The sequence below is a fragment of the Poecilia mexicana genome, unplaced genomic scaffold (genome assembly GCF_051168715.1).
Source record: "Poecilia mexicana isolate PSO_F unplaced genomic scaffold, ASM5116871v1 scaffold_18, whole genome shotgun sequence".
Lineage (NCBI taxonomy): Eukaryota > Metazoa > Chordata > Actinopteri > Cyprinodontiformes > Poeciliidae > Poecilia > Poecilia mexicana.
Window position 1 is genome coordinate 13625425 of NW_028263387.1, and position 13957 is coordinate 13639381.

At 41.4% G+C, this 13957-nt stretch overlaps 1 protein-coding gene across 1 annotated transcript; it reads right to left on the bottom strand.

Annotated features, from left to right (window-relative positions):
• Window positions 1–10287: 10287 nt before the first annotated feature.
• Window positions 10288–13089, bottom strand: LOC106905564 (alpha-2 adrenergic receptor). Its single transcript, XM_014970458.2, has one exon. It carries the CDS (start codon window positions 11669–11671, stop codon window positions 10379–10381), a length of 1293 nt encoding a protein of 430 aa, XP_014825944.1. The 5' UTR covers window positions 11672–13089; the 3' UTR covers window positions 10288–10378.
• Between the last annotated feature and the right edge of the window lie 868 nt (window positions 13090–13957).

The following is a 13957-nucleotide window of genomic DNA, read 5'->3' on the forward strand; positions in this document are numbered from 1 at the left end:
TCTCGTCATGCTGCCAAGTAGCAAATAGAAAGATTTTGATAATCATTACTGGCCTGAAGTTGGTAATTTCATATCAAATTATGTTAAGAAAAAGTTATGTTTGTATTTTACAGTGTATGTAAATATGCAGGAAGTAACGGCTTTAAAAGCTGGACAGAAAACTCTTCTTTTTTTTTTATTTAATGAGCTCTTTTGCACTGCCCTCTAGTGGCTAAAAACCCCGTTAAAAACGACTGAAAATGTGGAGTAATGAATAGATTTTATAATCCACATTTTCATTGGAAACTGGTGGCACACAACTGTCGGTGGCCTGGGAATAAGCTCCTGTGGCGGACCGACGGCTGTGTTTGGACCTAATGATGCGTCGGGCTCAGGGGACACGCTTTAAAGTAGAGCATGTTTTCAGATTAGAAAAACCCCACAGAGGCTTTTTTTTTTAATTTATGGGAATTTCTCGTTGCAGCTGGAGTGAAACTCCAATTCCCTCAACAACAAATCTAGTTAAAGAATTTGAAGCACAGCGCAGATTTTTAATAACACCAACTGGACGTCCACTGTTGTTCGTCATTTTACAGCAAGACGCTGTTTTTACCACACGAAGCAGAAACGCTACAAGAAAACAAATGTGATCTTTTTTCTTAATTACTAGGTGTAGTTGCATCTAAATTTGAAACATAGCCCCTGGGTTGAAATCTAAGCGATAATTAGAATTTTTACATTTGATTGATAAAAAAAAATGACATAGAAAAGCAGCTGTAGTTACACTGGAGCAGCTACATGTCTGGAAGAAAAGGTTCCTCTTGCTGATCAGGTTCTTTGTTCGCCTTTATGTCTTCCCTGAGGCTGCTTTACTCTCCGTGCACAAACAAAACAATAAAAGTGACTGAAGGGGTGTTTACGGGTCTGCTTGCTCCTCTGTCGCTCAATGAAATCTGTGGCCTGTCAATGAAAACAAGGCAAAAGTAGATGATGGTTCTGAGAATGTTGCTGAAGTGTTTTCCAAAAAGACGTGAAGGTTGAATAAAAAGCCAGCTGTGAGAATGTGACCCATTTTCTTCTTTTTCTTCTTCAGGTCTAATAAACATTTTAAATTTCTGACTGCTGTTACATAATCGTGCTTTTTGCCACCTCCCAAAATTTGAACGTAGAGGAAAACTTACAAATATTTACATTCGTTGTCCTCATCAAAAATAGAGGACAAACGTAAGAGGCCGTTTTATTACAGAAGCGAACGTCCAATTTTAGCTTCTGAAGGAAAATAATTGAGTAAATCTGGACATAGGTTTTCTTTTTTTTTTTTTTAATTCAACAACATATAAACAGAATATCTATCTTCCTTTGATGTTTCCTGTTACGTTACTACAGGGTATGCTGTGTACTGAACCCTTTAATTATTCATGTGTTTAGATCTTTCCACTAGATTTGTTTGAAGACCCTCTGGCTTATTGTGCGCGTTTGGATGATTATGTCCCTATGATGAAGAAATTACAGTATAGCCCCGTTCACAGAATGCTCTGGGCTTCTCTTCACATCTTAATGTGTTGGATAATCAAGCAAATTTTAATATTCGACAGACAACCTACATAAACACCAACAAGAAAAAATTACCGACCTAGCAGGGAAGGATGGATGTTGTATGTGCATCATGTGGCATACTTTTAAAAAAAAAATGTTTTATTTCTTTCAAATTGTATGTTTTTTTTCAACCATAACTGGCCTGTTTGAAGTTGCCTCACATCATCTCAAGTAGATTTAAGTCTTTACTTTGACTGGACCAGTACAAAACCCTCGTTTTCTTTGAAGAAATTCACGGGTGGACTTGCGAGTGTCTTTGAATGAGAATCCTGACCGCAGATTGTTGAGAGCAAAAATTAGCAGTCACAACAAGTTGTTTCCATCCTGGAGCAGCAAACAGCCTCAGACCATCAAACAACAGCAACCAGGTTTGACTGTGGGTTTAATACTCCTTTTGTGAAATGTGCAAATTTCACACCAGATATAAAGGGACACACTTACCTTTTAAAAAGTTCCACTTTTGCCTCATAAGTCCACAGAAAAAAAATTCCCTCGAGGTCTTGAGTTAGGTTTGCATGTTGTTCTTGGTCAGCAGAGGTTTTGGCTGTGAACTTTGCCAAGTCTCTCCTGGTTGATTCATGAATCTTAACGTAAGCAGCTGAAGTCTGTGGTGCTTTTAGATGTTCCGGCTTCTTGTAAACTCCTGGACGACCCAATATGTCCATGAGATAACCTTGCTACTCCAGACATTTCTGGGCAGCTTTACCATCATTCCACATTTTCTCTATTTGTGGATTATGGCTCTTACTGTGGATTGCTGTCGTCTCAAAACCACTAACTGATATCAGTGGCTTTGTTTCTTAGCTGCTGTAAAAATTTATTTAGGTCAAAATACATTACGTTTATGACCTTTCAGCCTAATTCATCTTGTAAGTGATTGCTTGATTCTTCAGGTCAGGCAGGTAAAACTAAACCAAAACAGAGCGAATGAATTATTATCATTTTTTTTCTTTTGATAAATGACACCTGAATTTAGAAAGTGCTTTTTGTATTTACTCAAGTTCTCTTTGTCAAGCATTAAAACTAGATTAATAAACTGAAACATGAGAAAAAGGCAAAACGGGGAAAAATGTTGAATTCTTTCTCAGACGCTGTATAATTAAGGGAGTAATTGCTCAAGACGATGCACAAACTCACTTCAGGTTTCAGATGACAAAAACACCTTATTTGATATCAGTTTGTTTGATTGTGAGCTAACCCTTTTGCTCAAATTACAGCTGTTGCAGGAGTTGAGTTATAAAAAAAATGAAATAAAATGAAATGCTAATTTCAGCTGTAAAGAAAATCAGACGGACAACTTCATTTGGCTTTCAGCTGAGTCAGTCTTGTCATTTCCAAGCCATTTGACACGACAGCAAACAATGGCTTCCAGTTCAGGCTGCAAATTGCAAAAAAAAAAAAAAAAAAAAAAATCTGCTGCGACAGAGCCACAGAGCTCATAAAACCTTCAGCATATTACGTCGCTACCAACTTTCATGTCAAATCCTGTGTTAATGTGTGGCTGGAGCAGCGTAGCGTGTGACGGAGGTTCTGCTGGTACCTCTGTCACGTCTCCGATCCGTCCTGAACAGTTCGTCATATTTATCTGAGCCAGATTCCTATCATTCGTTGTGGGTTTTTTTAAAGCAAAATGTAGAGCGTATATTTGTATTTTTATTTATTTGTGTGAAGGGCTAAGCCTCTGCCTGATGGTGGTCCTGCTGTGGCGGCCTCATCACTGCCTGCTCATATTTTTCCCTCTTGGGTTCTGAAGCTCCACAGAAAATTGAAGCCAGTCATGTGTGGCAGCATCGTATCCACAAGACTCCGAGGATTTCCGCCTTTCACCAAAATTTACTTCCTTTAGAAATGAGAAGGGGAGCCTAAATTGCTTCTTCAGACGCATTTTGAATAGCTGCATATATGTATAATATACCAATAAAACATAGTTTCTATAAAAGCCAGATGTCAACTCTCTCACATGGTGCCCTATGTACTTTGTGGGGAAAAAAAAGCCCTGAAATCTTCAATGTTTATTATAGTAGAAAATCTCATCTGGAAACTCTAGAAAAAATCTCACTTTTAATTTCAAGCACTTATGCTAAATGATTATTTGCATGAAGTCAAAACTTGCACAATTATTGGCTTACAGCAGTGTTGTGGTACTCGAAGTTGGTCTTGGTCTTAAGACCGGTCTTAAGACCATTTTTTGATGGTCTCGGTCTCGTCTCGGACTCGACCGCATTTGGTCTCGGTCTTGTCTCGGTCTCGGGCGCTGAGGACTCGGCATTTTATTTCAAGACCAGTCAAGACCGCAACTGTGAAAATATCACTAAACGTACAGCATTCTGTCCACTTTATTTGTTAACATCTTTGTTTTCAGTGGATGCAAAACGCACCGATTAAAATCCAAGCAACTACGTGTTTCTGTTACTCCCCCCACCCTCCCCACTTTTCACTCACGCGCGGCGCTCCAGGACATGCGCAGTGGTTTCCTCTCAGCGGCAGAAAATGTTTGTCTAATGGTCAGTAATGGAATATCGCTGCATAAATAGTAAGAAATCCGATGGCCACAGCTAACTCAGCAGCGCTTCGCTTTCACAGACGTCTAACTTTTTTCGTCACTTAGAAAAGTAGCTCAAAGAAGGTAAGCTCCGTTAACGTGATGTTATCAAAGCTAGCTGTACAGAGACACATAAGCATTGTGATGAAAAATTTTATCACTCACTGTGCTGAATTATTGTGCGGAGGTGTTGACTGACTTGTCGCATATATGGGACAACGCTATGTCCAAAAGTCTGCAATATAGTGAGGTGACATTCAGAAACAGTCGATTCTTCTCCACGGCTCTTTACTTATTAGATAGGACTGGAGTGTCACTCACTGAGAGCCGTTGTTCTATCAGATAGCCATACGCTGTCAGGATAGCATACATGCAGTAAGCATTAAGAAATTCGACGGTCAGAGGAGTTGTCAGTTCACCATACGCAGCAAGTTATGATGAACATAAGTCATTAAATTGTTTTCAATGATAACTATATAGATATACATGTGTTGTCATGGTTTCAAAGTGTATTTAAAGCAGGTCTGGCTGCAGCTGGAGTCAGCTACAACACACGCCCGTGTAAAACTCACTTAACCGCTAAGTCAGGATGCCATACAACTGTTAATAACAAAGTGTATGACGATCTACGTCATGATTCTATGTTGTTGATTAAATGAAATCTTATGGTAATGACGTGTCTGACAGATATAGCCGGTGTTCTATCACATAGCCATACGCTGTCAGAATAGCATACATGCAGTGAGTACCATGCCAGCGCATGCGCATTAAGTCCGACCGTCAGTGGAGTTGTCAGCATACGCAACAAGTTATGACAAAAATAAGTAATTAAATTGTCATAATATGACATAATATGATAACTAGATAGATATACATGCGTTGTCGTGGTTTCAAAGTGTGTTTAAAGCAGGTCTGGCTGCAGCTGGATGCCATACAACTGTTAATAACTGTTAATAATGATCTACGTCATGATTCTATGTTGCTGATTAAATAAAATCATATGGTAATGACAGCGTATGCATGTCTGAGCTAAGCGTACGACTATCTGACAACGTATGCTGATCTGACAGAACACCGTGAGTTTGTGCTAAGCGTATGACGATCTGACCTGACAGAACACCCGTTCTTTGTTCTTGTAATGCTCTGTGTACACACTGCATCATTATTTTATTTTATTATGTACGTTGATATTTAAATTAACAAATAACTAAAACACAAGAACCAAAGAGCACGCAGAGCATGCACATTGCTTTTTGATTGTTTTTGTTCAAAGTGGCAGCTGTAATGTCTGCCATGGTGTCAGACTACCTGGCTTCATGTACTGGGAGAGAGAGTGAAAACAGTCACGATGAGCGCCTTCTGTTTGGTTACTTCTTGCTTGTTGCTCCTTGGTCAGTGTTCGTAGGTGAGCGTTATTTACCGTCAGGGCATTGCCTCAATTGCTATGTTTAATGGTGCAGACAGTGGTGGCTTCTTATATGAGCAATATGGGCAAATGTCCAGGGCGTTATGTTTTTAGGGATGGCACGAGACCACACATTTTAGCACATAAATGGAATATTTAATATTGGTAAAATGTATTAAGTATTTAATATCTAGGTGTTTTATGGTAATATGGATCTTTCAGATTATTTTGAGAAGCAATTTCGATCATATTTTACATTTTATTGTGTCATGTAGCGCGGGCCGCTGGTCTTGGTCTTGACTCGGTCTCGACTCCCCTCGGTCTTGGTCTTGACTTGGTCTCGGACCCCAAAAGTCTTGGTCTTGTCTCGGTCTCGATACACTCTGGTCTTGGTCTTGTCTTGGTCTCGGGTTGGGTGGTCTTGAACACAACACTGGCTTACAGGTTCCTGTTTCAAGAATACATACCGTATTTTCCGGACTATAGAGAGCACCTACCTATAAGCCGTACCCACAAAGTAAAAAAAAAAAAAAACTGGAAACGTACATATATAAGCCACACCGGGCTGTAGCCGCCGCTCTCGGTTTTCTACAAAGGAAATTTGGGTCTATCAGCAGGGTAATAATCCAAAACCCATAGCAACACATTACAGGTTCACCACCAGCCATGACGTTTCTTGAAAACAAACTCTTTATTTTACACAGATCACATTTCAGATCTGCCTGAGACAGAAAGCCGCAGCTCTAAGAGCTCAAACTCAAGAGACACGTCAGGTAAGAAACGTCTCGGAGGAAAAACAGCTCACTTTGTTTGAGTTTGTGTACCTGTACCGGAAGCAAATACATCTAAGATTTGAAATCTAGCCCTCCATCCAGAATGTGCTCAGTGTTACAATAGTTGTTGTTCTCAGCTGTTTGAAGTTGTAAGATTTGTGAACAGGCATGGCTTCCACTCAATACTCGTGAATTTTTACTTGGTTGCAAAGTAACTTCTAGGTATTTTTGGAGTTGATGTTTTCCAAAACAGGGTTTCTTTATAATTTCTTCCCATCTGGTAAATTTACTGGCTAGAACAACCTTACTTTCCTTACTTTGTTTCATTTGGATATTGAGCCAAAATGGGGAAAAAAAAAAAAAAAAAAAGCAAAACCTCTTGAGTCCTAATATCCAAAATTTTACAGCATGCCCCTTTAAACCTTTAGCATCTTTGGAGAATCCAGTTGATAGTTAGAATCTGAGATCCATAGTCATAAAGTGGACAAATGGTATTCTTACTGAGAGGGTGTTTTAAATCATCTCTGTTAGCCTTGCAAATCATTTTTTTCTTCTTTTTTGTTTCTTCAGGTGTTCAAAGTAATCAATAAATTTAATTACTTTGCACCACTTGCAGCTTCCGTCCTCACAGCGGGGTAGGCTCATGCAGAAAAGAGTAGAAAGAAAACGTCTTCATCAAAAGCTTTTTGGTTGCAAACAACGGCGACAGATTTCCCTGCTGTCTTCTATCACACTTCCCACCCATCACAATTACACGTGGTGAGGAGCGGTTTTATTTTTGCGGATTTTTGGACATGAATCTCCGGTGGCTGCGAATAGCAGTTGGAACAACAGCAGATGGGATCGTAACCCGTTACAAATGGCTCTTAGCTGCGTGCATGCGCGCTCACCCACAGGACGAAAACGTGACGTTTTTAAGTGGGGAATTCAGTTTCTCCTCATTCTGGCCCACAGGGGCTCCGGGGAATATTAGATTATGATGCTGCCAGAACCGACATCAAACCTGTTGGGCCGAAAGGTCACCGACGCATATGGCGGCACTCCATAAGAGAAACCGAATGCCTCTTTTTCTTTGATCTAACTTCAGACCCCTCTATTGCTTCCTCGGTGACCTGTAACCCGCACACCTGTCTCAAAATTTCCACTTTTTGCTGCGGCCAATCTGATGCTTACCAATTTCCCCACTACGCTAAAGCAGCATGCCTTCTTTGTTGAGTCAGGGTTATGTCAACTAGGCCTGGGGAGTCAGTGTTTTGCTTTCATGTAACAGCAGACTATGCAGTTACATTTATCCACCCATCCTTGATTTATTTTTTTCTCACACTCAGAAGAGTTCCCAATATCTGGCGTCTTCTGGGAGATCCCAGACCAAGGGACGACTGGCCTAAGCTCGAGATGTAAGATGAAGAGCCGCGTCGTCGGGGAATAGCTCGGTGAAGAACGCCCGTTTCCCCTCGTAGAAATGCGTACGCTGTGGTGATGTAGACGTCTGATCGGGATTTCTCCTGGGCATCTCACTTTTGGTTTGCCCAAGCCCAATATCACGTCTTGTCTGGGTAAACCTTGGGAAGAAATGTAACATAGCTACATCCCCTCTATATAAACAAGAAATAAAGTCATGCTAGCATTTTCCAAGCAATTTATTCACCATTACTGTGCATGTGTCAGTATCACACCAGGTGACATTATGGGTTATCTATCTGTTACTTTTGCACAACAGCAAACAGATTAAGCAGAATAAGGATATGAACTGCACTTTGCCAAATCCAGAAGCAGCAGAAAATAACAGAGGTAGTTTTTTTTTTTTTACTTTTAAATAAAATACTTTCAAAGTAAATGTATGTTTCTTAGCAGTTTAGGGTCATTGTGAAAGTTATGACCTTGATTGTGCGTCATAAAAACATTTTCTTATATCCAAGTGAACATAATGTCAGTGCCTCTCAAAGCTAAACACAAAGCAGATTTCAGTGTCAGAGACTAACGTATTATGTTCACGTCATCATCAGTCAGGGTCATGTATCGCCGTGACAACACTCAAGGCCCCCCAGCCTGAACAGTTGCAGTTTTAAAGTATGTTTACAGCAGGAATCATGAAAAATTCAACAGTTTGATGTTGGCACCAGCAAGCCAAAGCGAGGAAACTGGATGGCAAAAGGAATACCTTTAAAATTTAAGGTTATGGTTTCTATGCACACACACACAAAAAAAACCTTACACATTACTCCCTTTGTCCAATATTTGGTGGTTAAAATGCCAGCACACTGTGGCGTCTCACACAAGAACTGGATTAGCGAAATGACCCAGCAGTTTTTAAGAGTGCGCAAACTTAGGTTTCATCATTTAATTTGAATCATTTTAATAAAGAGGAACAATCAAGGTTTGGTTACGCTTCCAAAATGACAACCAAGTTTCATTTTTAAGAAAGAGTCAACAAGAAAGAGCTGAAGCTGTGTATATAAGTTGGCATATTCAGAACTGCCAATCAGGTCCATGTAAACATGAATTCAGTTTCAGAATTAAAACTGAACTTTAATGTTCCTAAGGTTTGAAAGTATGAGGATTTTGAAAGCAGGTTCTGTTGAAAGGTTATCTATGACTACCTTCAGTAGATGCCTCTCCTGTTGTCTTTGTTTGGCATAAATACAGAACAATTAGTCCTGGAAGCAGAAGTGAAGCTAAAGTTAAAGCCAAAGTCCTGCATCCTTTAGACGTGTCCCTGAATAAAATGAGGCCTGGGAGTCATAGATGGCCGTCCTGCACCAAACTTTTGCCGTCTTTAATTAACATCAATCTCAAAAACATCAAATAAATTCTCACAAGGTGCATTTTGTTGACCCTTGAGCCGCCATGCTTTCATTGGATTTTATTTCTGCTCGCAACGACAAATATCTATCTACATGTAAGAAACAGAGGTTGGCGCCGCCAAGGATCTTCTTGTACGAAATACATTGCAAAAAGAACAAAGTGCAACTGTATGACAGTAAAGTGCAGCAGTGTAAAAGTTAGAAATATTTACAAATCTTTACTTCTACATCTCTTTTTACATGTAAATAATTATTTGCTCCGTTGTAAATAACTGCGCTGTAATCACTCATAGGTCATTGTGACATTTATGAGATTGTGGTCGTCTTAAAACTCTCAGCTGCTTCAGCCTGATTATCCAGATTTAAAATAACTGAAGGAGAATTGTTTAATGCAGGTAAGATATTGTCTGCTAATAACGTCTTCACAGAACCTCCCAACTTTTTCTATTTGTAGAGATATTATTATCTGCTGTCTTGAGAAGGTTTTTAGATTTATTTAGTCATATACATCTGATGGAAAGGCTTTTTCAACCTGCATTTCTTAGCACATTAAACCTCATCAACTGTTCAAAACGTGAAGCTTAACATTAGGGATTGACCCCACTTGTCACTTCACAACAAAATCCAACACCTCTGCAATGACAAATTGTTTTAACACTTTCCTCAGATTGACCAAATTGTGCAACATGTGGGAATCTGGTTAATGCTAAAACAAAACAACCTGTTGCTTTTATTTTTCTTGCAACACACTTGACCACTGGTTATACCTCATTTATCAGACACTAAGTTATAAACTACACTTCCCAAAATGTCAAGCTGTCCTTTAAAGTGTCGCTGTCTTAATGAGAATACTCACTTTGTGCTTCCTTCATGCATTTTTGCACTCCTTAAATAAAGCTTTGAATAAAAGTGTTGGAATGATTTAATAACAATAGGCAAAATGGAGGAGCTCCAAAACAAAAGCACAAACTGAAAATGGCTTGTGGCTTGTTATCTACTTATTTTACCTTTTAGCTGCCACATAATGTTATCTTTTGTGGATATGGAGGAAGGGAAGGGGGGTGGGGGGTTGTATTGAAAATACCCCTCTACAGCATTACAGCTCAGACATAAAGGACGGCTCCACTCAATAAATCAGATCAGGAAGTTCTGTAAGAGGCATAGTGATGAAAATATACAGCATGTCGCTCCTGTGTGCACTTCCATGAAAGACACGATACTGGACAATGAGATTTAACGAAGAGCAAAACACAATCCGTCAGGTTTTTCCCTTTCAGGCCTAGAAGGACTTCTTCCACGACTTGCAGAGGATTTTCTGAAAGGCACGCCTGAAGTCCCGGTTGAAGATGGTGTAAATGGCCGGGTTGAGGGAGCTGTTGCAGTAGCCGATCCAGAAGAAGAACTTGAACAGCGGGAGGGGGATCTTACACGAGTCTCCGCAAATCCCGTACAGGCTGTAGCTGAAGAAAAAGGGGAACCAGCACACCACGAACACCCCCATGACCACAGCCAGGACGAACGTAAACCTCTTCTCTCGCGCCTGGGAGACCTTCTTCCTGGCGAACGAGCTCCGGCGACACTTCCTCCTGGAGACGAAGAGGTCCACGGACTTGTTGCTGACCCCGGAGATGCGAATGGGGAGAGAGCTTTTCTTCTGGCCACCCACGGGGGCTCTCTGGGAGTCCCGCCGCTGGGGTTTGTGACCTTTGCCCTCAGAGGAGGAGCTCTCCTCCATGTCGGCCTCCTCAGTCTGTGGACCCGTGGTGACTGTGCGTTGGCTGGGTGTGGGAGGGCACTGGCAGTGACCGTTCTCCCCCTCCCCGTGGAAAGGCGAAGACGGCTTGCTCAGTCCGTTCTCAGTTTGTGTGACGCCATCCGGCCTGGGGTTCTTCCCCGACACACTCCTGGTTCTGGTTTTGGCCACCTGGTATATCCTGATGTACACCAGGATCATTATCAAGCAGGGCGCGAAGAAGGAGGCAGTGCTGGAGGAGAGGATGTACCAGGTGTCGTCGTTCAGCTCGCACTGAGGCTGAGAGCCGAGCTCCTTGTTGCTGTCGACAGACATGAGCGGAGGGGAGGAGATGAAGGCAGAGATCAGCCACACGATCAGGATGATGCACTTGATGCGCTTCGGAGTCCGCTTCAGGTTGTACTCGACAGCCTGCGTAACGGACCAGTACCGGTCCAGGCTGATTGCGCACAGGTGCACAATGGAGGAGGTGCAGAACAGCACGTCCAAAGCCAGATAGATGCCGCACCAAACTTTCCCGAAATACCAGTAGCCCATGAGTTCATTGGCCAGAGAGAAGGGCATCACCAGAGTGGCGACCAGGATGTCCGCGGTGGCCAGGGACACCAGGAACAGGTTCTGGGGGGCTTTCAGCGCCCTGCTCGTTAGCACGGCGATGACCACCAGAATGTTCCCAACTACGGTGAAAAGAATCAGAAAACTTACGAGAGCGGCGATGCCGGCTATCGCGGCCAGAGAGTAGCCGCTGTCGGGGCTCCAGGAGGAATTCAGCTGGACCACCGTGAACGCGTCCATCCCGCTTGCGTTCTGCGACTCCATGCTGGGTGGAGCGGTCGGGATCAACTCACCGTCCAGCTCCTCTAGCAACACGGGAGTCCATCAGTAACGCACGGCTCCGACGCAGGTCTACCAAATCTGACGAGACAGGCGCGCACCAGTAGACCCCCGGTTAGGGCGCAGCGTGCAGCTCTGACTGTCCGCTTCATCGGAGGATAACGCATGTTGAGAGAACGTGTCCGCTGCATGTTGGAGGACGCGTGCCATGCTTCCTCCGGCTCGTGAGGCGCTGAGCAGCGTCCAGCCGCAGCTCTGCCTCCTGCAGCACGGTGCGCTCTCGCTCCCAATAATGCCCCATGTGCTCTCATAAAAAAAAAAAAAAAAGAAACCTCAGCCGCCGCCCCTCCCTCCGCACATTGATTTTCCGTTTGTGACACGAAATAAACGCTAAATTTCCCTCAAATTGCACATTTTAACTTAAAAAAAAGGGTTCAAAATTGTACGTGAACGTTAAACTTCCCAAATAATGACTGTAAAAACAGCCACACTCTTAACAAATCCCCAGAAGCAGATCTCCTCTTTTTCTTACAACAAACATCACTTCCCTGGAGGTCAGTGTTACAGCGCTCAAAACCGAGTGTTTCCCCTCCGACAGCCGATCCTGCAAAGTCAGCCGGAGTAAGACTTTGGACAGAATCTTACTCAGGCCGAGATGAGGACTGGAGGTCCTGGAGCTTTTTCTATGGAGCCAGCTGTTTTTCAGGGAGGGGGGAGATGATGGGAGATCACCAAGCTGAGAGAGAGGCTCGCGGCGCCGCTGCGTAAAAAAAAAAAAAAAAAGAAAAAAGAAAAAACAGGAGCAGAAAGACAGATCGGCACTTTTCAGCCCCCGTTGCGCACATTCACATGGATCAGATGGATCAACGGCGCTCACACGGCGGAGCGCCTGTTTGTTTTTGTTTTTTTGTTTTTTTTTAATGTGGTGAGATGTTTTGGAGGATGTGCAGCATCTGTTTTATATCCGGCAGGCTGAAGACCCCGGCTGTCATCAGCATCTGTTCTGTTCGATCATCGGGCTAAGATTTATTTAGTTGTTTACTTACTCTTGCAATCCTTTTTTCGTTGTTTCATTATTTTTTTATATATATGTTTTTACATTTACTTGTACTTTTTGAGTCATTTATTGAATTATTTACTCTTTCAGCTCTTTCTTCTGTATGCCCTTTACAATAAAATGTAACTTTTGCTTATTTAGTTGATTCTTTGTCATTTGTAAACTTTATTTGTGAAAAAAAAATCTTTTTCAAGTCCATATCATAGATTGTAAATACGTATTTATATTTTAAATTTTAAATTGGTACCATCAACTTCCAAACTTACAAACAATATTTCCTGACACCACCATTTATTTTAGATTTTAGCTCAAATGGAGATGCCAATAATTGTGCCACAATTGATTTTAACTAGAAACTAGTTAAAATCAATTGTGCTAAAAACGTTTTGTTTTTAGCATGGGATTCCTCCCTCCCCCCCATATATCATACAAGAAGTGTATGATATAAAAACACACCATATAGATCAATTACACACAGATTGATGTTTTAAAGCCTTTATTTTTGTTCGTTATGATTCTTTTCCACCTGCAGACAATGATAACACGACACTTGCGATTACAATATTATAAAAGACAAATAATTAAGCACATTAGTAATGTAAAAATGTTAAAAGTATGTTTAATACCTGCTTCAGACGCGACTGTATATGTTTCTTAAAAATAGGTTGACGCTTCCCAGTTAGGTTAGGTCTCATGTCACGAACATTTCCCTCTCTACTTTCATTGTTTTCCAAACAGCAATACAGCAGAGTTACTGTGTTTCTCTCTTTTTTTTTTTTTTTTTTTTTTTTTTTGAAGCTGTGCCTTTTGTTTTGCATTGGTGTGCACCTCCTGAATAACAATGCCAGTCAAACCAATAAAAGTTTCAAAACGTTATAAGTTGCACTGGTTTCCGGTTGTTACTCTCCATATTGTGCTCATTTACCAGAGGGTGTAAAGGCGCCGATACGTTTTTTTTTTTCCATGCACACAATCCATCTGATTGTAAGAAGTTTAACCCCTAATGATGCTTTTATGGAGTTTTGTTTTTCTTTATCACTATTAGCTTTTCTTTTTTTGGAGGGATCTACCAGAGGCTCTTTGTGCCTTTCAGGATAAATGCTAAAAAAAAATTGCTGACTCATACCTGACTGAAGATGTTCGTAGAAAGCTCAGATGATGTATGGACTCAGATCATATTCCTTTGAGGAATGATGTTTTTGTTAGAGATGTAT

What these genes read in the sequence shown, in the direction of transcription:
- LOC106905564 (XM_014970458.2), bottom strand. Translation starts at nt 11,671, where the DNA reads ATGGAGTCGCAGAACGCAAGCGGGATGGACGCGTTCACGGTGGTCCAG.